The 27421-nt window shown below is 45.7% G+C and overlaps 1 protein-coding gene across 2 annotated transcripts; it reads left to right on the top strand.

Moving 5' to 3' along the window:
* TSC1 (TSC complex subunit 1) lies at nt 1–27421 on the top strand. 2 transcript variants are annotated; one of them, XM_069943459.1, is made up of 22 exons: nt 1–69; nt 5664–5850; nt 6976–7079; nt 7210–7362; nt 8348–8492; nt 9855–10009; nt 10294–10367; nt 10856–11022; nt 11217–11323; nt 13010–13127; nt 14788–14900; nt 14980–15040; nt 15192–15272; nt 17012–17567; nt 18518–18561; nt 18681–18847; nt 21069–21251; nt 21809–21919; nt 23014–23136; nt 23289–23476; nt 23946–24107; nt 24897–27421. In XM_069943459.1, exons 2-22 carry the CDS (start codon nt 5745–5747, stop codon nt 25336–25338), a joined length of 3360 nt encoding a protein of 1119 aa, XP_069799560.1. In that variant the 5' UTR covers nt 1–69; nt 5664–5744; the 3' UTR covers nt 25339–27421. The 2 variants fall into 2 exon arrangements, with proteins under 2 accessions (XP_069799560.1, XP_069799558.1); XM_069943457.1 differs by having other exon boundaries at nt 54–142.

Here is a 27421-nt window from a genome sequence, read left to right as displayed (position 1 = left end):
AGGCGGAGGGAAATAGACGGAAGAGGGCGGCACTGCGACCAAGATGGCGGCGCCCTGAGGAGCTGTGAGGTAAACAGGCTGGCTGTGTGTTGGGGGATGGACACGGAGGCGTCTGGGCTGCTCTGCTGACCGGAGATCCGCGGTGAGGAGCCGGGAACGGGGCCGGGGATAGGGGCGGCCATGCCCGCTGCAGATGGGGGACTGCACCATCCTCTCCTCAGCTGAGGGGGGTCCTGTCAGCCTGCAGGGAGGGGGGCTGTACGTGGTTCAGTCCTGCTGGTCTAGTTTTTAATGTACCTGCAGTGTCAGACATCCCCCTATAATATTATGGTATGCTCCAAATAAATCTCTGTCTACAATCCTGAGGTAAAACTCTCCATAGAAGTGAATGGGAGCAGCACTGATCTGCATTGTGCTGTGTATTGTGAACAGGTGGCGGCATTTGGGGTCAGATACAACTATAGTATGCAATAATTCAGTGTATACGCTGTGGTAGTGTCACGTCTCCATAGGGAGAGCTAGGGGAGCGGCGCCAATCCTGGTCACGCCATGTACGCCAATGCACAGTTATAGCTGGTGGAAGCCGCTGCCCCAGCACCGATACCTGTACGGTGGGATACTGCACTGATACATTGTAACAAACCAGCAGCCAGGGCTGTATACTGACAGCAAGAAGATATACGGTGAGTATCCCACAATACTATATGAGATACAGTAGGGTAGAAGAGTGTACCACATGATGTAGTGGATACCGCAGCTGGACAGAGTATCCCACACTATGCGATTAGATACAGCAGTGTAGAAGAGTATCCCACATTATGGGATTAGATACAGCAGAGTATAAGAGTATCCCACATTATGGGATTAGATACAGCAGTGTAGAAGAGTAAACCCACATTATGGGATTAGATACAGCAGAGTATAAGAGTATCCAACATTATGGCATTAGATACAGCAGTGTAGAAGAGTATCCAACATTATGGCATTAGATACAGCAGTGTAGAAGAGTATCCCACATTATGGCATTAGATACAGCAGTGTAGAAGAGTATCCCACATTATGGCATTAGATACAGCAGTGTAGAAGAGTATCCCACATTATGGGATTAGATACAGCAGTGTAGAAGAGTATCCCACATTATGGGATTAGATACAGCAGTGTAGAAGAGTATCCCACATTATGGGATTAGATACAGCAGTGTAGAAGAGTATCCCACATTATGGGACTAGATACAGCAGTGTAGAAGAGTATCCCACATTATGGGATTAGATACAGCAGTGTAGAAGAGTATCCCACATTATGGGATTAGATACAGCAGTGTAGAAGAGTATCCCACATTATGGGATTAGATACAGCAGTGTAGAAGAGTATCCCACATTATGGGATTAGATACAGTAGTGTAGAAGAGTATCCCACATTATGGGATTAGATACAGCAGTGTAGAAGAGTATCCCACATTATGGGATTAGATACAGCAGTGTAGAAGAGTATCCCACATTATGGGATTAGATACAGCAGTATAGAAGAGTATCCCACATTATGGGATTAGATACAGTAGTGTAGAAGAGTATCCCACATTATGCGATTAGATACAGCAGTGTAGAAGAGTATCCCACATTATGGGATTAGATACAGTAGTGTAGAAGAGTATCCCACATTATGGGATTAGATACAGTAGTGTAGAAGAGTATCCCACATTATGGGATTAGATACAGCAGTGTAGAAGAGTATCCCACATTATGCGATTAGATACAGCAGTGTAGAAGAGTATCCCACATTATGCGATTAGATACAGTAGTGTAGAAGAGTATCCCACATTATGCGATTAGATACAGTAGTGTAGAAGAGTATCCCACATTATGCGATTAGATACAGTAGTGTAGAAGAGTATCCCACATTATGCGATTAGATACAGTAGTGTAGAAGAGTATCCCACATTATGCGATTAGATACAGTAGTGTAGAAGAGTATCCCACATTATGGGATTAGATACAGCAGTGTAGAAGAGTATCCCACATTATGGGATTAGATACAGCAGTGTAGAAGAGTATCCCACATTATAAGGTAAGATGTAGCAGCTTAGTGGGCAGTATCTCACATGATTGGGTTAGATACATAGTAGCAGACTGTCACACATAATATGATTCGATTTGCGACCTCAGCAAGAATGTATCACACCTGGTAAGGATTAGATACAGTTGCTCAGCGAACAGTATTACACCTAATAGTGTTAGATACAGTAATACACACAGGATTAGGTGGCTGGGTTACATATAAGGTTAGATACAGTGTCTTAGCAGGCAGTTTTATACATGATAGGATTAGGTACAGTGGATCAGCAGGCAGTATCTCATGTGACAGAATTAGATACAGTGGCTCAGTAGGCAGTATCGCACTGCTATGGTTAGATACAGTATTACACACAGGATTGGGTACAGTGGCTCAGTAGGCAGTGTCGCATCTGTTAGTTATATCCAGTATTACACGTAAGATTGGGTACAGTGGCTCAGCAGGCAGTATCACACCTCATAGGGTTAGATACATTACACACAGGATTGGGTACAGTGGCTCAGCAGGCAGTATCACACCTCATAGGGTTAGATACATTACACACAGGATTGGGTACAGTGGCTCAGCAGGCAGTATCACACCTCATAGGGTTAGATACATTATTACACACAGGATTGGGTACAGTGGCTCAGCAGGCAGTATCACACCTGTTAGTTATATAGAGTATTACACGTAAGATTGGGTACAGTGGCTCAGCAGGCAGTATCACATGTGACCGGTTTAGATACATTATTACACATAGGATTAGGTACAGTGGCTCAGCAGACAGTATCACACCTCATAGGGTTAGATACTGTATTACGCAGGCAGTATCACATGTGACATGTTTAGATACATTATTACACATAGGATTAGGTATAGTGGCTCAGCAGACAGTATCACACCTCATAGGGTTAGATACATTATTACACATAGGATTAGGTATAGTGGCTCAGCAGACAGTATCACACCTCATAGGGTTAGATACATTATTACACATAGGATTAGGTACAGTGGCTCAGCAGACAGTATCACACCTCATAGGGTTAGATACTGTATTACGCAGGCAGTATCACATGTGACAGGTTTAGATACATTATTACACATAGGATTAGGTATAGTGGCTCAGCAGGCAGTATCACGTGATAGGGTTATAGATACCTGCTGAGCAGATAGTATCACACAGGGTGGGATTAGATACATTTCCTAACACAGTGATCCTGTCTCTTTGCTCGGCTGATGCTGTATATCCACCATCCATCCTGACATTATAATACATGTAATGCCTATAGTACATCTGTGCGGCTACTGGGTTTAGCTTGGAGGATTTTTTTCCTTAAAGGCGTTCTCAGATTAAGGGTAGAAACCTACACACCGTATACGCAGCAGATGTGATGGTGAAGATTTGATGCTGTGTTCAGTTATTAGATGTAATCTGCTGCGTATCGCAGTAGTAAATACGCTGCATATACGGTGTGTGGGGTTTGTACCCTAAAACATACTTGTCTCCATTCCACAAGAGATGGTATACCGTACTCCGCTTTCTCCGGCAGCTCCATAGTTAATGACTAAAGGTGCAGTTCACTTTCCTTGTATTGTAAACAAGAAAACAGGGGGCGATCTGGAGGTTGATAACCCCTCCCCTTGCGATCTCTTTTGGGGTCTGTAGAAAGGAAGGGACAGAGGTGACGGCCTCATACTGCCCCCTGTAGGAACGGACTGATGTGATGGCCTCATACTGCCCCCCCTGTAGGTAGGGATAGAGGTGGCGGCCTCATACTGCCCCCCCTGTAGGTAGGGATAGAGGTGGCGGCCTCCTACTGCCCCCCCTGTAGGTAGGGATAGAGGTGGCGGCCTCCTACTGCCCCCCCTGTAGGTAGGGATAGAGGTGGCGGCCTCATACTGCCCCCCCTGTAGGTAGGGATAGAGGTGGCGGCCTCCTACTGCCCCCCCTGTAGGTAGGGATAGAGGTGGCGGCCTCCTACTGCCCCCCCTGTAGGTAGGGATAGAGGTGGCGGCCTCCTACTGCCCCCCCTGTAGGTAGGGATAGAGGTGGCGGCCTCCTACTGCCCCCCCTGTAGGTAGGGATAGAGGTGGCGGCCTCCTACTGCCCCCCCTGTAGGTAGGGATAGAGGTGGCGGCCTCCTACTGCCCCCCCTGTAGGTAGGGATAGAGGTGGCGGCCTCCTACTGCCCCCCCTGTAGGTAGGGATAGAGGTGGCGGCCTCCTACTGCCCCCCCTGTAGGTAGGGATAGAGGTGGCGGCCTCCTACTGCCCCCCCTGTAGGTAGGGATAGAGGTGGCGGCCTCCTACTGCCCCCCCTGTAGGTAGGGATAGAGGTGGCGGCCTCCTACTGCCCCCCCTGTAGGTAGGGATAGAGGTGGCGGCCTCCTACTGCCCCCCCTGTAGGTAGGGATAGAGGTGGCGGCCTCCTACTGCCCCCTGTAGGTAGGGATAGAGGTGGCGGCCTCCTACTGCCCCCTGTAGGTAGGGATAGAGGTGGCGGCCTCCTACTGCCCCCTGTAGGTAGGGATAGAGGTGGCGGCCTCCTACTGCCCCCTGTAGGTAGGGATAGAGGTGGCGGCCTCCTACTGCCCCCTGTAGGTAGGGATAGAGGTGGCGGCCTCCTACTGCCCCCTGTAGGTAGGGATAGAGGTGGCGGCCTCCTACTGCCCCCTGTAGGTAGGGACAGAGGTGGTGGCCTTTTCACTCTCTTGTTGAGCATTGTCTGGGCCACGCTCAGTGATCCTCATCTCTCCTGTTGCTCTATTTTCATTGCCTGATTCCAGGAAAACTATAGATAGCAGCGATGATCCTGACAATATGTGAGCCTGGCCAGAGCGTCCATTATATATACAGCCTGCTCCTCCTCATGTCTACTTCTCACTGTACCCCTCGTCTGACACACCAGAATTTATCTGTTTATTTTAAAGGAATTCTCTTTCCCCCCCCCCCCCCCCCCTTTTCAAATCAACTGGTGTTGGAAAGTTATACTGGTTTGTAATTTACTTCTGTTTAATAATAATCAGTCTTCCAGTACTTATCAGCTGCTGTATGTCCCGCAGGATGTGGTGTATTCTCTCCAGCCTGACACAGTGCTCTCTGCTGCCACCTCTGTCCATGTCAGGAACTGTGCAGATCAGTAGCAGATCCAAAACCACTCCTAAATGTGCGCACCTTGTTATTGGGGAATTACATAATATCCCTATGCCAACAAATGCAAGGCCCAGAGCACAGACAAGTAGGCTGATCATAGGGACATAGGCTTGCTCATTGACCTTTGTGGTTTACCCCATTCCGATGTGATGACGATGAACAAGGCCAAAGTGCTGAGTGGTAGTGTTATCATAGGGACACATATTGATTGTGGGGGAACCTTGCTTCGCTTGTTGCTGCAGTACCCAGAACCCTCTTTGTTTGCCTCTGCGGCTGGGTGTCTGTCACTATGTTGCACCTGTGATAAATCCATATTATTGATGGCTGCTTTATGCCTGCGGTGCTGTCTCTGTAGTAGAACAAGGTCGAACTAATGTCATTCATGTCTTAGCAGCCCATAGGAAGCCAAATTAGTGATTTTAAAGGGGCAGTAACCCTAAAAATGTCTATCTTTGCAGTTGGGGGAGGCACAGATGAGGACCCTGCTGTGACCTTTAACCTCCTGTGTCCCATCACCAGCACACCCACCTGACAGCAGCATGGCCCATCCAATAAATGTGTGGGAGCATCTCTACCTGCTGGAGTCCACAGACCTGCAACAACTGGATGATATCCACAAGCTGATACGAGAGCATCTCAGCTCAGGTATGTGGGGTGGTGGGGGGAGGGAGCATCCTGTGCCACCTTGATTCAAAGCACCCCACCCCCATTGGGATATTTATTGGGTCCTGATGTATGCAACTCTGTTTGGGGTGCCTTCATGATGCCTTTGCTTGGCTGTCATGGCATGCTAGGAGTTGTAGTTTTTGGAGTCACAAGTTGGGTTCATGTGCCTCTAGAGCAGGAAAGAGGCTTGTGTTGGGATCTAGCTGTTGCAAAACTACAATTCCCATTATGCCTGGACAGCCAAAGGTAACGCTTTGGCTTTCCAGGCATGATGGAAATTTTAGTTTTGCAACAGCTGAAGCCCCGCACATTGCATTTCCCTGCTCTAGAGTATGACACAGCATTGCTATATAGTGGTATACCTTTACCATAGGCTTCTATGTATTCTATATAGCACTGAAACATTAATCCAATACATATCCAACACTCTCTTGGCGGCCCTTGACTGCATGAAAACCAATGAGTATATGTGGTACATACACCAGGCGTTTTCTTGGAGCATATACAAAACATATGCCGTAAACTGCAGTTTGAATGCTCCCTTAGGCCTCCTGCACACGTCTGTAAAATCTTTCCTAATAGATTTTCTGATACATAGGTTCCTATTGGCACGGACACCCTTCAAGACTTTTCGTAAAGAAAGTCTGTGCCGGAAATTATAGGACCTGTGCTATTGTCCGGAATTCCAGCACAGATTCCCCATAAAAGCCTATGGCGGAATATGGAATCTCTGAACGACGCCAGATGCACTGCTTGGCAGCCTGGTGCCTGGGCCTTTAAATGCTACATGCATATGCAGTTAAATGCATTGTTTGACAGGGCAAGGAGCCACTGGCTCCCGTCCCTGTCAAACACTTGTGGTCGAAGGCAGCATTATGCCTGTGGCCACAGGAGACCGCTCTCTCCCTCCCCCCAGAGTTGCAGCGTGTGTGATGGTTTCCTTATCAGGGTTTCCTGGCCATAAAAATGACCACTGAGGTATGTAGGGGGCATTATTCGGGTGACTTTGGTGGAGGTTATGATCATGTGATTGCGCATTCTACATTACTGATCTGCTTCATGTTTTGCTGTCATTTATGTCCTGTTCGTATCTCTTCATCCTAGATCGCTCTCCAGTCCTTGTGCACAATCTGGTGGATCATTACCTGGAAAATAATTCTGAGCAAGCAATGTTAGTCCTCTCTATGGTACAGGAGCCTCATGACAAGGTGAGCGATACAGGCTGGGTACAGTATTACAACTCCTGTTTAATCCAACTAAGCTTTGCTGCAATGTTATATATGTTTATTTTGTGAGCACTAACAAATTCTCTCTCTCCTCCATCTTTCTCTTTGACAGCACTTATTGGATAAGATAAACGAATATTTAGGTAAAGCAGCTACCCGTTTACCAACCCTGACACTACTGGGCCATGTGATTCGCCGTCAGCCATCTTGGAAGCACAAGTTATCACAAGCACCTGTCCTGCAGTCCCTTTTAAAGTGTCTTAAGGTATTTTAATTGCTTTCAATGCTTGTATGACTAAGGCACTGTTGACACTGTTACCCCAGGGCCAAAGCCGTTGAACTGTGGACAGAAAAGGCTGACCACTCAGCCTGACTGACTAGATATGGTGGCTGTTTATATAGAAGAAAGCCCATGTAATGCATAAACTGCCTCAGCCTGTCTTTTCTGGCATCTTTAGGTAGACCCCTACACTACATTGTATAAAATAGTGTTCTTCAACCTGCGGCTTTCCAACTGTTGCAAAAAATACAGCTAACTTTTGTGCTCACGGCATGCTGAGAGTTGTAGCTCTGCAACAGCGTAAAGCAACTCTGTACTGGCATGTAGCCACCCCCACACCGCCAGTACTGGATTGTAGAGGTCCTAATGCTGGGTCTGGTTCAGGGTGAGCCTTTTCTCCCGGTGCCAGTATTTAGAAGAGAAACCACTTTTACTGCTGCAGCGGGGTGGAGAGTCAGTCTGGCGTGTCACCTCTCTCTCTGCCTCCATCCAGCCCAGGGGCATGCTGAAAGTGAAGGGAGACAGGGAGAAAGGCACTGCAGATCTAGGACAGAGATGCTCTAGGCCACGCCAGATTGCCACCTGTCCCGCCACAGTAGTGAAAGTAGTTTTTCTTCAAAATACTGGCATCGGGAGAAAGGCAGACCCCTGAACCAGACGTGGCATGAGGACCGCTACGATGAGGTGCCGGCAGCTACGTGGGGGTACAGAGCCACAGGTTTTGGAACACGGTATAAGGAAAATGAAACAGAAGATTTGTAGCCCGCTCATCTACTTGCATGTCCCATACACATCACCAGGTTCCCAGAATTGCTCCGGCAATTTTTATATGTGTACCAATAAATACTACGGATCTTACTGGAGCTGTCGACCAACAACCTTAGTTTTCACAGTATAAGACAGTTGAGGAAGATAAAGCTGGTTGCACTTTGTTCTAACCCCTGTTCACACCACTTGTTATCTTTTACAGACAGACACAGATGTAGTCATTCTCACTACCGCAGTCCTAGTGTTAATCACAGTGCTGCCAATGATTCCGCAGTCCGGGAAACAGTATCTGCACGAGTTCTTTGATATTTTTGGCCGCCTGTCAGCCTGGTGCTTGAAGAACCCAGGTGAGGAGTGTAAAGACTTTTTCCTGCTCTCTCTCTCCAGGTTTACGAGTGTTGAAACTTTGATTCTAATGACAGGGTCTGAGATTTATTAACTTGGCACATTCAGCGCGTCGATCATTGCCATTCTGTCACATGCAGCACAATGCGTCTTTGTTCCATGGGTTTTGCAGAGAACGATGTTAGTGTTGCATGCCCTGGCGCTAAAGAGACATTCTGGAGCTTTGCTGTCTTAAGTTTACACTTGGCTGTCGCGTTTGGCAAAGGATTTGTAGCCGCATCTTTGGCTCTTTTAGGAAAAAGTTATTGAAGTCTGTGCTCATTAGGGGTATTCCCATCTTGGATGTTTATAGTATATGCCCTGGATGTGCCGTAAATGTTCAATGGGTGGCAGTATACCATTTTGCAGTAACTCTCATTCACCAGTTTATTTTGGCTGCTGGCAGGCTTTGGTTGCTCTGTGCATGGTAGTATGGGCTGGCCTATGGCAAGCTAGGGGGGGGGGGGGTGCAGTTTCCTTTTGTTCTTGATGAGAGATTGGCACATGATAATGAGACCTCTCACTTGTTTGCACTTGAAGGTCAGGGAAAAGCAGTACTGCTTTTTACTGTGCATCCATGTGCTTTTGCTATGTGGTTATTGACTGTGGGGATTGAACTGGTAAATGTGTCAAAAAGTGCATTGCAAAATGAATGCATGCATGTATGTTTTCCATGTGTGCAGTCATAAGTCATATTTTGTGTCTGCATCTCTTCCCTATGTCTTCAGATTACAAACCAACCTTGTGTAGCCTAACTCTGCATTTTTACTCCATCTGTCCCCTCCTCCTTAGTAACCTTCCATATGAAAATAAGAGGAGGGAGTCTGATGAGAGGGAGTACGACTGCAGGGTCAGGCTACGCTGCATTTGTAAGCCTAGAGATCTGCATAGGAGCTGTAGATGCAAAACAGGGTATTTTAATGCAGATATATTATATTTATTTTTTTCATTTTAGTTGCAATGGAGCAATGAAATTAAAAAAAAAATTGATGCAAAATTTTACAAACTTTAATAGACAGTTTAGCATACAAGTGTGGAGAGACATAGATGCTGTAGCCCATGTTAGGTGTTTTAGTTTTGCAATATCTGGAGAGCCAGAGGTTGGGGAGCACTGTACTGGTGCATGCCCGGCCTTACAGACCCTAATATCTGGCACTGGTGGGCCCTTTGGAGAAAGCGCTATCTATATATAGGAGCCATCGATAGGGTACACGATGTTCTGTTTATTAGTGTGCAGTGCTTCCACTATAACCGAGCTTCCAGCTTAGATTTCGAGAGACATGCGTGTAGATTAATCACACATCTGCTGTTTCTGTTGTCGCCAGGTCGTGTAGCAGAGCCTTGCCTGGTCCATCTACATGCCAGCGTGTATGCACTCTTCCACCGTCTCTATGGGATGTATCCATGTAACTTTGTGTCCTTCCTCCGCTCCCATTACAGTATGAAGGAAAATCTTGAGACGTTTGAAGAGATAGTAAAGGTAAAAGAGCATAATCTTATTTCTGTAAAGAAATTGCCTCTGGGCTCGCTGTAAGTGTATGTCCACATGTGGTGTATACGCTGCAGATTTCATACTAGGAAATCCATTGGGAAAATTCACCGCATGTAGTCAGGAAGTTTTCATACTTACCTTATTCTTTCGACCACAACATGCACGCCAAGTGCAAGTGCTGCTTGCAAAAAAATTCCTTAGAGCTGTCTATTCTATTGCGTCTCTGATCACGCAATGTGTTTTGTTTTTGTTTTTTTTCCCCCCATCCACAGCCAATGATGGAACATGTTCGAATTCACCCAGAGCTGGTCACTGGTTCCAAAGACCATGAATTGGACCCGGGCAGGTACTTTATTTTCACTTATTTGTATTAAAGCAACTTTTCGATATCATAAGTATTTATGGGCCCCCTAGAGGCACTGATTAGGGGGCTAAAAAATATCCAGTTCTCCTGCAGTTCCCCGTGACCCTTCTCGTGGCTCCCAGCTCCAGAATGGAGTAGCAACAAACACTGGTTTGTGGCTTTCTAGCTGCATTCACTCACTTAGAACTAGGATAATGCCTTATAGGTGTTTGCAGTCTTCAGCTGGCAACACACATTAAACAAATATCGGCAGGATTAGCCAGCACCTGAGAAGTACCATACCGATAATACCCCACTATTGGTAGTGGTGAGTGTAAAGAAAGTTGCAAGTAATCTCCTGCTACCTTGGCAGAGAATTTGACATTGCGGTGGTGGTGGTAATCCTGTATTTTCACTACCACTCACAGGGGATGTCACCCTATACTAATGTATCTAGTATCCAGATCACTTTACCAGCTTTCTTCTTGCAGGTGGAAAAGGTTGGAAACTCATGACATAGTTGTTGAATGTGCCAAAATCTCTCTGGACCCCAATGAGGCTTCCTATGAAGAAGGTTACTCTCCCCTTTCCTCCCGGCTTCGACAGAGGCAACAAGACGCTGCTTCCAGCCCCTTCCCTGAGATCTGCAGCAACTACGGTATGTAACAGGCTTGGCTCCGTTGTGCCACTGTGGTGCCAATGTTGTATATGCCCTTAAGGTTATTTATGGCCATCACTGCATAGATAGACAAGTCAAGTGAAAGCATTATGAGCTGACGGGTTTTACTTTGAGCTGTGAGGGTTATAGGTATCGCAATAGTATTGTAATCAACTTTTTTGCCTCCTGTTTAGGAAGCAACTCCTCCACACCCTTTTCCACTCCTAGGCTTTGCACACAGGGGCCTATACTGCAGCATATTGGAAACCAAGCTTTCCCCCTGCAAGCAGATATGGCACAGGTAGGTTATTCTAGACAAATGGTGATAGAAATGCAGTGCCTAAATACTGTTGTCAGGTATCGGTCAGTTAATTCCATAGCCTGGATTCAGAACAGCCCAAGTCTGCCCAGCGTTAAACAAACAAACAAAGCGGTCTTCAAGAGACAGCACCGCTCTTGTCTCTAGGTCAGGTCTAGTTTGCAATTCGGCTCCATTCACTTTAATGGAACAGAGTTACAAAACCTGCATCCAAACTGGAGACAAGAATGGTGTCTCTGGAAGAACACTGTTTTTCTATCGCTGGATATCCCCTTAAAAAAAACAAACTGCTTTTGACATAGCCAAAATTTTCATTTCTGGAAGTAAACAGCTATATAATTCCAGTCATGGATAACTATTGAGGGAACCTGTCAGTTCCAGTGTCCAAGTACCTGATGGATGTGGAGAACAATGTTCTGACACTGTTTTCTCCTATGCTGTATGCCATGCCCCATTTTCACACACCCAAAAAACATTGGTGCTAAGACTATATGTAACTAGTCATCAATTCTGGTCGTGCTTGCTGTGCCCCCCTCCTCAATATTGATTAACAGCCAGGAAAAAAAAGCTTTATGTGTTAGAAGTTTTCATTGCTCGGAGTCTTGAGTGTTCAGATCCCCACTTATTGTTAGAAAAAGCAGGATGACCCACTCTGCTGGGGAGGAGAACAAGCTGCAGGAGACTGAATCTGCCAGTACATGGGTGACTGCAGCACCGTGAGATCTGCAATTGTTTGTAGAGCCTTTAGAAGGCTCAATCTGTAGGGTTGCAGCTGGGCGGCATGAACAATGGCTGCCGCGTTCATGCAGCCTATTAAGGGGGTACTCCAGCGAAAACATTTTTCTTTCAAATCAACTGGTGTCAAAGTGCCAGAGAATAATAATTTACTTCTGTTAAAAAGTATCCGGCACTTATCAGCTGCTGTATGTCCTGCAGGAAGTGGTGTATTCTCTCCAGTCTGAAACAGTGCTCTTTGCTACCACCTCTGTCCATGTCAGGAATTGTCCAGAGCAGTAGTCTGCTCTCCAGACTGGAAAGAATATACCACTTCCTGTAGGACATACAGCAGCTGATAAGTTCTGGAAGACTGGAGATTTTTTAATAGAAGTACATTGAAATTCTCTAGCACTTTCTGACACCAGTTGTTTTGAATGAAAACCTTTTTTGCTGGAGTACCCCTTTTTTAACTTGCGCATGTCTCCTGCAGGGAGCCTTAGAGAGAAGTGCTCAGCTTAGGGCTTCTCCTTGCTTCTAGCATTTGGGGGGTTCTGAGCCTCTGGACCTGAACTGATCAAAAATGTTCGACATATCCCAAACATGTCCAAAGTTTTGTTAAAGTGAATGAAATTTTAAGTGCCTATCCACTCTTGGGAAGATACAGATCAAATATAGACCTGCGATACATTCACACATCTTTCTTTAATCTTACAGCAGTATGGGTGAAAAAACACGTCATGTGCGTGAAATTTTTTTTTAACCTGAAATAAAAATCTGAATGAAAAAGGATTCTGCAATAAGCAAATGTGACTGAGCCCCAAGGGATTCTAGGGTTCAGGTTTATTACTGACCACATTTGTAATCTGCAGATTATTACTATTCAGTGCATGTGTGTATGAATTCATGCATCCAGGTAGGATCTGCTATTCATGGTATATTTCTGTCTGCTAGGACTCTATATGGAGCCCTTCCACATTTTGCGGAATGACAACCCCTCCCAGCTCTCCGGTCAGTGCGCAGCCAGACACCTCCTTCTCTTCTCATCCTGGAAGAGCACTAAGCACACCTAGTAAGTTATGGAAAGTGTTTTGGTGTGGTGCCCACAGGAATAAATCTAGAAAGTAGCCACTTGGGCTGGGACCACACAGGTCTGGCAGCCAGAGATTGCCGTGTTGCACTTCTACATTGCAGTTAAAGAAGGTGAATATGGTTGCATTACAACCTAAGGCTGGGTTCACACACAGTATATTTAAGGCAGTATTTGGTCCTCATGTCAGGTCCTCATTGCAACCAAAACCAGGAGTGGATGGAAAACACAGAAAGGATCTGTTCACACAATGTTGAAATTTAGTGGATGGCCGTCATTTGATGGCTAATATTTGCTGTTATTTTAAAACAACGGCCGTTGTATAGAAATAATGGCAGTTATTTACTGTTATATGGCGGCCATCCACTCAATTTCAACATCCTTTCTGTGTTTTCCATCCACTCCTGGTTTTGGTTGCAATGAGGACCAAATACTGCCTGAAATATATGTAGTGTGAACCCAGCTTAAGGCTGGGTTCACACTACGTATATTTCAGTCAGTATTGTGGTCATCATATTGCAACCAAAACCAGGAGTGGATTAAAAACACAGAAAGGATCTGTTCACACTATGTTGAAATTGAGTGGATGGCCGCCATATAATGGCAAATATTTGCTGTTATTTTAAAACAACGGCTGTTATATTGAAATCATGGCAGTTATTTACTGTTATATGGCGGCCATTCACTCAATTTCACCAGTGTGTGGACAGAGCCTGTTTTTAATCCACTCCTGGTTTTGGTTGCAATATGAGGACCACAATACTTACTGAAATATACGTAGTGTGAACCCAGCCTAAAGGTGGAAACAACCAGGAGCCCATCTTGGATCAATTTCGGATGACTGTTGGGTTGTGACCACCGCCACTGCTTGACCCCCTCTTTTCTTAGATTTTATGCTTTGACCACTTCATTAACCTGCTATTTAAAGAGGGATCTCCTCTCCAATGTGAATTGTATTGATCCGCTCACTTACCAAGCCTATTACACGTCTTGATGATCCTGCGGGCAGGGCTGCACGGATATCATTAGCGATTGTCCATGCAGGCCTTGCTTTAAAGGGATACTCTGGCATAGATAATGTGAAAAGCTGTTATGCTTACCTCTCCCCGCTCCCCCACGTCATCCTCTATCACCGTAGACGAACGGTCTGGCCGCGGTGCTGTCACTGCAGAGATGGGTACGTCTGCAGTGAGGCTGTGGTCAGCAGGGGGTGCAGAGACGCAGCAGGCAGACACTGGGGAAGGAGCGTGGAGAAGAAGGCAAAACATCTTTATTTCCTATTTTACAGACGCCAAGAGTACCCCTTTAATTAGATGTTGGCCATGCATCCCCCCCCCCCCCATTGCACAGGGCGATGCATGGCCAGCAGCCAATTTTTAAACATGTTAAAAGGCAACAATCTGCTGAAAAGCGAACAATTGTGTGCTCCTCGGCTGATCCTTGTCTTTTTACACGGAACAATATCTGCCTGATTCGGCAGGTAATCGCTCGGTGTAATAGGTCCTTAATCCAATATTCTGATCAGCATCAATGTGTAAGTCGTGATCAGGGCTCCTGTAAACATTACTGAGCGTGGTCTGAAGGAATTAGGACACCCGCAGGTCTATGGTTTCTGAATGTGGTAATGTGGTAATTTTTGCAGGTAGTAAAGGAACCCCCATGGGAACCCCAGCAACCTCCCCACCACCCACTCTCAGCTCTGAGGATTCTACACTTGCCACAAATGTCTCCTCCATCTTAACACCCCCCAGAAAGGTAAGTTCTGTAGCGTGAGAGAGACCACCTTGATTGACGTATCTCGCCCATATTCCTAACAATCCTTTTCTCCTAACAGAATGAAGTCTCCGATCAGGAGAAGCTCAAGCAACAGCTCAACAAGGGAGAAAAGGGCTCCGGTAAGATGTGGGAATGGACTCGGCGGTGTAACCTCAGTTTTGCACACTTGGGGGAGCTCTTGTCTTGTTTTTTTTGAAGCTGACATGGATGGGATTGTTAACATTGCTTTGTTGGTCACCTTACACGGATTTTTGTTCTCTTATGCTACAGATAAAACTCCCAAAGTGTCGCTGAGTGACCTTCCTGAGGTGATAGGAGAGTTGTCTGCAAACCACAGCAATGCAGAGGAAGGTGAGTGCCTTTGCCTAGTAATCTGTTTAACACCACCTCATCCTCAGATATAGTAGAGGTTGGGGGCTCCCCTCTATATGCTGGGAGGAGTGATGCTGCAATCCCTGGGTCATTCTGAGGTCAAGTTGCTGATGAACTCACTGTGATTAACCCCTTCAAGCATTACAAAGAAACTACACTGTTGCAGATACAACCAGGCAGGGACTTGTTTACATCAGCTGACTCAGAAAGGAGGGGGGAGACAGAGAAAAGCTCACACACAAATTTGTGTGTCTTCAGCAGCTGAGAACTGAGTGAAGGAGACTGAATCGATAATGAGTATAGAAGGAATTGTTAGACTCACCATGGGCAGCAACATATCAAGTTATGTTTGAGTGGAATACCCCTTTAACGTTCTATATTACAAATACATCATTCTCTGTTCCATATTGGGGCGCACGTTGTTGATCTTAAATACCATCTAGTACATTTATGTTATGTTCTGTGTTATTGTTTCATGTTTCAGGGCCTAAGGTTATCGGTTCAGCAGGTAACCTTACAAAGTGGTGACGGTGGGTGTGGTGGGGGCTCAGTGCTCACAGGAATTCAAGTTTGGAAATTAACTTTGGCACATTAGTGTTTCCAGAAGTTTAAAGGGTTTTTATTGAGAGGCCGTCAATAATCAACATGCACATAGTGGTCAACTATAAAAGGGGAGCGTTATGCTCGTGTGAGCATTATATCCTCTTTAGTGTCCACGAGTCCTCATGCCTGAAAACACTGTACTATTTGTATTAGTGGTGCATGTTTCTACAGTATTGCCCCATTTACATGAATGGCATAACACTGCAGTACCTTGAGCTGCTGCCAATAGTACAGTAGTTGTAATGACAAGCACTTCTAAACATTGAAGATGCTGTAGTGTCACTGCCCCATTATAAATTGCTGCCAAGCGGGTTACCCCACCATTTTTTATATTGATGGTCTATTCCAAGCAATTAGAACACGTGGCCCTCCAGCTGTTGCAAGACTACAATTCCAGTCAGTATTTAAAGCCTGGATAACACCTTTAGGCCAATGCCTAGTACATTTTAAAGGGCGGCAAAAACTAGTGACAGAAATGCTGAACAGCATCATTCTGTTTAGCCGTTCTCATAATATGCAGGAGAATAGGATTCTTACAACACCCCTCCTCCCGCCCTCCAGCTGCTGGTTGACAGTTCACTGCCTATACACAGCATGAATAGAAAACTGCCAATCAGCAGCTGGTGGGTGGAGTTTACCGTTGCTCATGAATATCCAGAACTACTGAGCACATGCACATAATAGAGACAGCTACTTATTGTCCATGTTGTTCAGGAGGAGATCTCTGAATCGGCTGCACAGAACAATGTAAGTGATAAATTATTCTGTTCAGCTTCTCTGTCATTAGTTTATGCTACCCTGAGGTAAATCTACGGACAGAGTCTCTTTAGGTAACAGTGTATACATTGCAGCAATAGAACACGTCTTCATTTTCAGCACTCGGGTGGTTGCACAGTTACACATGGGTTTGCATGTTAGAATTTTGGAGAAAATTGTCTATTTTCCTGGATTGCCAACCACTACTCACTAGTAATTGTGCAGTGTCCTCCACTCACGGTTGTGTGGCAGTAATAATTTCTTGGGAGCAACTAGTGAGAATGTGAAGGAACTCATCTTGGCCTTTGTCTTTTAATGAATGAATTGCTAATTCATCTCTTTGATTCTTTGTGCACCAGCTGCTATATCCCAAGAGCTGTCTCAGATCACCACCGAATCCGATCATGAGCCAGCTGTGCGCCGCGGGGGCTTTGATTCACCGTTTTGTCCTCAGTCTGACAGTCAGCCCAATTCTCAGAGAAGGAGCTCTTGTAATATTACCCAGACCCCTGATAACCCAGCTGCCAACAAGCTGCGCTGCAACGGCTCCCAGGACTCTTCAAAACAGGCCTTCACCCCCATTGAACCCCCCAATGGAGCGGAGAAGGACGACTCAGGGAAGACACAGACTACTAACTCTTTGCCTGACTCTAGTAACATCCTGACCCCTAGCCCTTGCAAATCTCAGGCCCGCTGCAGATCCTGCTTCAACCCTGCCCCTTACGAGCACCTTTTTGAGCTGGCTCTACCTAAAACAGCAAGCTACTTCATCTCCAAAAAGACAGAGGAGCTGTACAAAAAATTCAAAGGGAGCAATGAAGAAACTGAGGAAAACAGCACATCGGTGTCCCCTGCAGAGGTGCTTGACCGGCTCATACATTTAGGAGCTGATGCACACACCAAAGAGCTGAACAAGTAAGTACAGAGCCTGGTAGACAGCGAGTGGCTTTCCTGATGGCATATTGCTGCTATGTTCACTTGTTGGTCAGTGGCGATCTGAGTTGTAGTTACCTGCACAATGGGTTAGCAGGAGCTTCACTGCGCAGGGTACAATCTGGGTCTGCCGTTTTTTGGGAGGGGGTCAGTGCTCGTCCCAGAAGGTGGAACCTTAGTTATGGTAATGCTGTGGCGTATCCTAGTGAGATGGGAACACACAGTTAAAGGGGTTCTTGATGTAAAAAATTCACTGGTGTTTAAGACTGGGCAGAAATGGAGGAAAAACCCTATAGTCACCCCTTTAGACCTCACCTCTTCCCGTGCCACCGCCATTTTTATTTTTCCCTGGGTTGATGCATTGACATCCCAGGTCACTGCTGAAACCAGAGAATCCATTAGCCTGAGGAAGGTCCGGGAAGGGCCGAAAGCTTGCTTTATATTTATGGTCTCTATTACATAGTATTTCATATTGGTCGGAGTATACACTATCACTTCTGCATAATATTGAGTGCCGTGGATTTTACTACGCTTGGACTGCTGAAACCAGTCACTGGCCTCGGCAATATACGGCATGAGTACGCTGAAGCTAGTGACTGGCTATTGTGGATATAGGAGAAGGGAAATTCTGCAGCCATGTGAATGGCAAGGACCAGAGCAGCGGCACTGGACATGGCAGGAACTAAAGGTTATGAATTTAACACAATCCTTAATGCCAGCAGTCTTTATTTTTCTTATAAATAAGCCAGATTACACTTATTTTGTTGAACTGCATTTCCACCTCAGAGTTCATGGATGCAGTCACCGGCCATATTTGGATGTATTTTTTTGGTTGACAGATCCTAAAATCCAGGCCCTTCAGTCTTCTCCAACCCTTGCCTGGTCTATCCAAATGTTAGCTGATCCATGATATGCTTTGCTTTGTTCTGCAGGTTGCCTTTACCCAGCAAATCAGCTGACTGGACTCACTTTGGAGGTATGCCTTTAGTGGATTACCGCACCTATTAGCGGCCAGGGGACCAGCAAAGCTCTAACCCCTGTACTCGACATTATTTTATTTTCCAATGTTACAGATTGTAATGTTTAATTTGTCAGGTTCCCCTCCGACTGATGAGATCCACACATTAAGGAACCAGTTGGTGCTTCTTCACAACCAGCTTTTGTATGAGCGGTTTAAAAGACAGCAACACGCCCTCCGCAACAGGCGGCTCCTGCGCAAGGTGATCAAAGTGACCGCCCTTGAAGAACAGAATGCTGCTATGGTAAGTCAGCTTCCCTAGGGCCCCATTACACGGAGCGATTATCTGTTGAATCAGGCCAATTATCGGTCCATGTAATAGACACAACGATCAGCTGATGACGACAATCATCACAACGTGTAATAGAGCTGCACGGCTGACGATTAAATGAATAAACTGTTATACATCACCTCTCCACACTCCCGGTCGTCTTCTGCCCACTGCTTTTACTCCCAGCAGCACGACTGCAGCTTCAGAGCGGCCTGTCTGAGCTGACAGGCTGCTTGGCTAATCCCTGGCCAGTGATTGGCTGAGTGTCCTGTCAGCTCTGACAGTGGTTTAGACAGGTGGCTCCTAAGCCGCAGCACCGGAAAGGAAGCAGAGGGCAGGAGAAGACTGGGAGGATGGAGAAGTAATGTTTAAAGTTTAGAGCAAGGGCTGCACGGACATCGCTAACTAAATAGATACAAACACACAGCCCTTGCTAAACAATCATCGAGCCGTGTAATAGTCCCAGTAAATAACCGCCGATCTAGCTAATTGACGCTCGTTCATGTTGTTGATCAGGCTGCCATTGGCCTGTCTAATAGTACCTTATTCTAAAACTTGTACATTAGAGGGACCTCTCTTGACTCATCAACCGACTTGCATCACAAACATGATGTGAAATAGTCTTAAGGCCCTTTCACATGTGCGGATAGGGAAGAATGAGTGCTGAACTCTACTTGTTAGCTGAGCTCTTACACGGCTGGGCATTACAAGCAGTACTGGATTGTTCATGACGCCCATTATTGTTTGCACTTCGTTTGTTTGTTTATTTATTTATTTGCATTACAAAAGATCAAATCAGTTGACGAACGAGTGTTGGCTCATTTGTCGAGTAATCGCAGTCCTGTTATTTAAAGTGTCACTGTCGTGAAATTTTTTTTTGCAGAAATCAATAGTCCAGGCGATTTTAAGAAACTTTGTAATTGGGTTTATTATCCGAAAAATGCATTTTTATCATGAAAAAGCAGTTTGAAGCTCTCCCCCCTGTCTTCATTGTTCTCCTATGGAGAGAGCTAAAGAGAAGACCAAAACAGGACAACAAAGAGTTAATCTACAAATCCCTCACCCGTTATCTGTTCTGACCATCACCAGTGACCTGTCTGAGCTCAGATTACAGCTGTCACCCAGCTCCGTGCCTGTAATCCTCTGTTATCTGCTTTCTGCTGCCGGCTAACTCCCTCCTTCCTCCTCCCCCTCCCCTCTCCCTAGAGCAGACAGGGGACGTCTCCTGCAACAAGTCACAATTTTCAGATTTTTCAGAGTGGATGAAAAAGAGGAAGGAGGGGGGGACCTGGGAAAAGGCTTTTTACATGCAGATAATGGCAGATTTGGCTAATAAACCCAATTACAAAGTTTCTTAAAATCGCCTGGACTATTGATTTCTGCAAAAAAAAAAAATACGACAGTGACTCTTTAAATCAAACGTTCCTACATATATTTATCTGTGCGACAATCGACCTTTGTAAAAGGCTCCTAAAGGGAAACTCCTCAGCGGGTTACAAGCTTCTAACCTGCTGATATGTCCCTATAGTAGACTGGGCGCTGAGGACCTATACTGATCAGGAGAAGACCGCGTTACAGTGCATCCTCTCCCCACTGTGTTAGAAAAAAGTCGACTCCATAGAGTTCCATTATAAGTCTGACTTTATTTTTTTCTCCCCATACTCAGAGCGGAGAGTGGACACGCTGCAGTGCATCTCCTCCCCACTTGTTCTCCCACTCAGTATCAATCAAATCTTTTGACGTCTCTGACTCTTTTGATATGTCTCTATGTTGATCTTACCTGAATCTTGTATGCCATTTCAGCACTTTATTAATAAGTAAATGAAGTGGTTTGGTGCAATAGGGGAGGAGCTACCATCCTCGGCTGCTGCCCGCTCCTAAAATTAGGGCTGTGGATAAACATTCATAGAAGGGGCAGATCAGTGCACTGAGGATGGCAGTCCCACCCCAAGAGCACCAACCACCTTAATTACATATCTAATAAACCACAAAGTTCCTTACCTCCTGATCAGTTTCCCTCTAAGCGATTGAAAAGAACTGTTGTACTGCACATTGACACTTCTGTTCTGTTGGCAGACTAGACCATAAGCTGATTGCTTGTTGCCCATGTAAATGAATTCCCCTTTGTGCAGGCCATGAGTGCAGAGCTGAATGCACCTAAAGACTATAACTGCAATTTTTCTTACTTCCCTAGAAAAACCTCTTGAAGATGCAAGAATCAGACTTGCAGTTAGCAAAGCAAAGCCTTGTGCAAGAACAGGTGCGATACAAAAGGCTGCAGGAGGAGAAGGACACTGTGGTTACTCAGCTTCAGAGCCAGATCCGACAGCTCCAGCACGACAGGGAGGAGTTCTACAATCAGAGCCAGGAGCTGCAGGTCAGGGCACAATGTGGAGTTCGTATACCATTTTGTAATGGAAAATATAACAGCTTATAGTTAAAGGGGTTCTCTGGCCCGGGGGTATTTTTAGGCTGTGGCCAGGGAGGGGCTGGTTATGGACGACGCAGGTCACTTACCTCCCTGGTTCCAGCTCCAGGTCCCAGATCGCGCCACCAGTACACCCTTCCCGCAGGCGCTTCCTGGTGTGAGCTGCTGTATGAGACGTGACGTCTCAAGGCAGCTCAGCCATTCAGCGGCCGAGGCAGGACTCCGCTACGACCGCTGAATGGCTGAGCTGCCTTGAGACGTCACGTCTCATGCGGCAGCTCACACCAGGAAGCGGCTGCGGGAAGGGTGTACTGGGTGACTGGACCCGGCGCAGGAACCAGGGAGGTAAGGGACCTCTGCCGTCCATAACCACCCCCTCCCCGGCCAGAGCTTAAAAATACCCCTGGGCCGGAGTACCCCTTTAAGTCTGGCTTCAGTTAATGTGACAGCCTTATTTAGCTTGTATTTAAGTTCTGATTCTTACTATGTTGTCATTGCATTTCTAGACTAAGCTTGAGGATAGTCGCAATACAATAGCTAACTTGCGGTCTGAGCTGAAGATATCCAACAACAAGGTGTGCAACACAGAGCTTAGGCTCAGCCAGGTGTCCCAGAAGGTAAGGGCGACTTTCTAGTGTTCTATAGCTAATGAGAGATATCCCAGAAATGCTCCCCTGCCTGGGCCTGGAGTGGAGTCACGTGCCCACTGTCCGGTGTGTAATGTGATGGTTCCTGTCAGTATGAGACCAGTGTACGATAAACCGTTTACAACTGTGTCTCTCCATGCCAGTCGGTCTTATCCTTTCAGGGCAACTACTTTTCCAAATGCAGACCTATTGGTAGATGGCTACACCAGGAGAAATGCAGTATTATTTTGCATCCATTTAAATGTCTAGGCATTCATATAATGTCTAGTTTGAGATCCGGTAACCTACTCTAATCAACTCTGCCGTAATCAAATATCGGCCGTTCTGTTGGGGCGATTAATTGCTGTTGTTTGTCTTTCAACATGTTGAAAGACAAGCGACTAATATAGCAGTGATCTTCTGCCATTGCTCCGTGGAATAGGAGGCAGCAGACCGCTGCTATCTGCTATGGGCGCCCCATACCCCCCCCGGCACGCTGTACGCTGCTGCCGCATGTAATTGGGACTTAAGGGCCTGATGTCAATTTGGTATTTTTACTGGAATGTGTCATTGAGCTGTGAAGAAACTAGAGATGAGCGAACATCAGGCACGCTCTGGTTTGCCTAAGCCTGCAGCATTTGATAACTATTGGCTGCAGAAGTTGGATGCAGCCCTAAGGCTGCCTGAAAAAACATGGATACAGCCATGGACTGTAGGCTGTATCCATGTTTTCCAGGCAGCCTTAGGCCTGCATCTAACTTCTGCAGGCACCGGTAATCAAATGAAACTTGCTCTGGCTCCGACAAATAACATGCTTGATGTTCACTCATCTCTAGTTTCTTCACAACTCAATGATGCATGCCAGTAACTATTACAGCCCATAACCACAGTCATATTAGGCCCTTAGGCTTTTACTACTCCATGTTTTGGTAGTTAACAAGTCATTATTTCAGGCTTTATTCCCATGAATTAATTTGTAAGACTTTCTGCAATAAATCTGCGGTGTGCGGATATACCCCAACAGGATTTGGGCAAAGACTCCTCTTCTAAAATGTTGCCGATCCTGGTTTTCCTTGTATTTGCAGCTTTCAAACAGCGAGTCAGTGCAGCAACAGATGGAGTTTCTGAACCGGCAGCTTCTGATTCTTGGAGAAGTGAATGAGCTTTATGTGGAGCAGCTGCAACACAAGAACACAAATGCGGATAAGGTAAGACCTGCTGTCTGTGCCATTAATGTGTGTCCAGGACCTGCCTAATGACCAAACACTTGGAGCCTACACGCAGCGACTGAAGCACGATATGGCCGTATATATAATATATTTATATCTAGAATATACTTGCATGTTACTTATTCTTTCAGGAAGTAGAGATGCTGCACGCCTCCTTTAAAAAGGAGCTGGAAAAAGCCAGGTGCTTGGTTGTGCAACACAGTCAGAGGCTGGAGAGCGCCCAGAAGAAGATAGCGGAGCTGGAGGCACAGCTGACCAAAAAGGAGCTGCTCTTCCAGGAGCAGAAGAAATTCTTGGAAGATGTCAAAGTGAAGAACAGGTATAGATATAAATTTCATTCAGATAGATATAAATTTCATGTCAGTCACACCATTTTAAAGGGATCTCATGAAGACAACAGTAAATAAAGTAATGGGACAAAAACAACTTCGAAAAAAAGGTTATTTTTATATTGAATATACTTGGAATGATACAAAAAATCCGTCATACGAATACAAATAAATGAACGTCACCACAGTGTTGGACAGGCGCCAGATGATCTTCACACCACGCTTAGGTGCTCTGTCCTTCGAGGCTCTCACCCTACATTTGCAGATCTCATGAAGACAACTCTCTTCTGTTTGCTGTATTTTGTATATGTGGATGTCATACAGGGGTGGCAGGGGCCTTCTACGGTTAGCCCTGGTAGAGAGATGCTCAATGTGAAAAGAGGTTAGAGAGACTTATTGTGTTGCACTGGACTACAATATGCATAACAAGAATTTCTTTTTATGTCGTCTTGTCCTAAGAGGGCAACTCCAAGCAGCGGAGAGCAAGTATAATGCGCAGAAGAGGATAAGTCAGGTCTTTGAAGTAGAGATCCTGGGTCTGTATAGCCAGCTCTCGAGAGAGGGTTTGTTCAAGAAGCGATCAGAAGAGAAGGCGGAAACCGCAGAGGTTGCAGAGGAAAGGTGAGATGGTGACATTTCTTTAGCCTTGTGATCTTTTACATTTAGTCTAAACACAACTGGGGAGTGGTACTGTGCCACCAGTGAGAAAATACAAATGGGAGCTGCTTTAGGTCTGCTTCATCCTGCCTTAAAATCTTGGAAAAACACTAATCGAAACGCCAGCAGCCAAACTGTGGTGTTTCCTCTACCATAGACTTCAATGGGATAGTACTATAGTTCTGGTTGTCTCAAGAACGACATTGCTGGGCATATGGCGTTTGTCTGGTGTTTGTCACCTTTTGTGGTCCAGCAGCTAGGTCATGTGATGGCAGGGGGAAAAAAAAGTTTGGCTTACAAAAACTCTTAACCCACAAAAAAGATCATTTGCACATAAAGTCAAAAACGCAAATGCTTGAGAAAAAAGGCATTGGCAGTTTTGAAAAGGCACCTGGCATTGTTTTAGACCTAAAAAAACAAAAAAAAGGATGTGTGAGAGCATCCTTAAAGTGAATGTACAATTAGTATAATTGCTTTAAGTTTAACACATGAATAGAACGGCGTCGGGGCGGCCCTTTTTTGAACTGCAGCCCGTTTCCCGGGCTGAAGCAGGGATGCAAGTTTTGACGTGATCTGACGGCATCATATATCAGTATAATCTTTTTTCCACATTGGGTCTCTAGACCTGCAGTCGCCGTGGGATTTACATCTGTATTATGGATGCAAAGGATTGAGAATGAGAATTGCTCACAGTATTGGTGCTTATGGTGTGTGTGATTTTTTTTTTTTTTTTTTTTTTTTTTTCTTTTGTAGATTTGACAATGATAACGCAAGTGTTTCCAGTCCTGACGACTCTGCCAAGGAAGAATTGAATGTCAGTAATGGTAGCAAAGCTGGCTCGCACACAAGCCCTCACTCTAGTGAAGGAAGCACCCGAAGCAGTAGCAGCAACGCGTCGACTCCAGAAAAAGGCGCTGACCTGCCCCTCGGCTTTAGAGAAGCTTTGGAGTTGCCTTCCACTGGCCCTCTGACTATTGGCTCGTACCCAAACGCAAAGAGCTTTCTCAGTATCCGGGCCCGCGAGTTGTTCCGTAACAAGAGCGAGAGCCATTGTGATGAGGAAGGAATAAGCAGCCTTTCTGAGATCCTGAAAACTGAGCTGTGCCAGGGAGCGGCATCTGAGGCTGGGGTCTCCTCCGCAAGTAACGTGGGAAGCCCAAGCGTACGGGATTTTCAAATCATGGACTATGACTGACTAGACACATCATAACCACAGTTAGGAGACGAGCAATCAGTGTTACCTTCCTTCTGGCTCCTGGCTTCACTCCTTGGTATCTGAACCTTCAATAAACGTCAAGCTACTTCTGCAGTGCAACAGTAGCAGACCACTGGAACTGAAAGGGATCAAGGAATCTCTTTACGTCAACCCCTCTGCTTTATTTATCCCCTTCATCTCAGCCATTTTCTCCCACTTAAAATCAACTTTGTTTTATTCCCCTTCATGCAGTGAACAGAGTGGGACCTAAGAGGAATGAGCAAGTACCTGACCGTGTCTACAGAGACCACATCCGAGGAGCAGAATGTACTAGATCAGGACATTTTTCCAATCACTCTTCCCTCCACCATTATAATCATGGTCTCCATTCTCGCTTGCCGGTTCTGGAACGATCATTGCTGTTGCATTTATGTCTTGTTTTTGGGCCATCATCAGTGCATCCTGAACATTTAAGTACTGGAAAGGACATTTTTAGTTTTGATAGATCCCCTGCTAGGTATAACCCGCACCCCAAAAAGCCATTCTGCAACTAATAACTTAGGACATATCACCAGCGTCACGCTCCCCCATGTGACGCTGGAATATGGCAGCTCAGTCCAGCATTATTGCTTTATAGAAGTGGCCTTATATGTTGGATGCCAAATGACGTAAGGGACCAACAGTTTACCTGGGCTTATCCTCCTTTTCCTCCCCTTCCTATTGGTAGTACCTGTACTTGTAACCCCCCCAGCCCAGTCGCAATGCAGAATTTTTTATACACTGTTAGCAAGTGGAGCTTGCATTCAGTTCCTTCATCATTTCAGTCTGCGATATGTTGGGACAGCCCTATTCACTTTGACCTATATGGACAGATCTGTAATGATCAGTCCGGATGGGAATTTCTTAGTTTTTTTCAGTTTAGATAATTGCACTTTAACAAAAAACCATAAGCTCAAGTCAAACACTACACAGCTGCCCCCTACATGCTGCACATTATGCTGACCTTAGAAACTCTCGTGCTTTATGACCCTGCAGCTCTCCGCCTCTTGCAAAACTTATAGCTCTCGCTTGACAGGCCATGATGGGAGTTGCAGTTTTGCAAGTGCAGGAGAGCCAGTGGGGTCGGGGAGCACTGCTTTAAGCATTAACTCTTTGTTGACAAGTCAACCCTTCCCCCTTTTCCTTTTTGTATTCTGACCCATGTGCAGTAACTAACAATGTCCTAGTTTACAGCTTGATGAACCTTTTTATAATGGTCTGTTCTCAAGCTCCCAGATCTGTTGACAAATGATCATTGCTGTTTCTGGAAATGAAACAAGCGAAGCTCCTTTTACTACTTCTGCAGATTTGATGCACCCCCCCTAATGACAAGATGGTGATGTTTACAGAGGAGAATTGCAGCATGCTGTAAAGTGCAACTACAAGAGCGTCAATTTTCCGAATTTCTCAGAATATTTTCGGTCAGAGCAAGATAATAGAAGAAGCCTGTAATGACTGGATATCTATTTTTTCCAGCGGCGCTTACCACCATTTACACCTTATCCAGCTGAAGATTTGCAAGCTTACCCAATATTCTGGCCGGGGGCATCACTGAGAGGGCGGAGTGCCTTAGTGATGTCTTAGCTTCTAGTTAATGTATCGGCCACAGTCTTCATTGAAAATGGTTGATATATGTTTAGAAAAACATAGCTGCTTTCTTTTTAGAAACAGCGCCGCTATTGTCCCAACAGGCCATATCCAGTATTGCAGCTTGGTTGAGTTGCAATACCAGAACTGGCCTATTGAACTAGAGTGGCGCTGCTTTCAGGGAAAATAAGGCAGCCATTTTCTTCTATTAAGCCATAATATCCTGTGGTCATGTGCTGGTAGTGACCGCGGCCCAGCTATGTCGAGCTCTTGCCATTATTATTGACCAGCAGACTACGGTTCACATCACAAAACAATGATCCTGCAAGCAGGTGGACAGGCTGCAGACAGAGTATTAGTCCGGAGTCGACTACACCCCCAGGATGTCCAGAACTGTTTAAGACTATTTGCTTGTGTTTAACTGTGAACAAATAAAACAGATTATTGTTTTGCACTA

Source organism: Dendropsophus ebraccatus, chromosome 10, assembly GCF_027789765.1.
Source record: "Dendropsophus ebraccatus isolate aDenEbr1 chromosome 10, aDenEbr1.pat, whole genome shotgun sequence".
In the NCBI taxonomy this organism is placed as follows: Eukaryota; Metazoa; Chordata; class Amphibia; order Anura; family Hylidae; genus Dendropsophus; species Dendropsophus ebraccatus.
The sequence above is the reverse complement of the archived record's forward strand: the minus strand, read 5'-3'. Positions and strand labels throughout refer to the sequence as shown.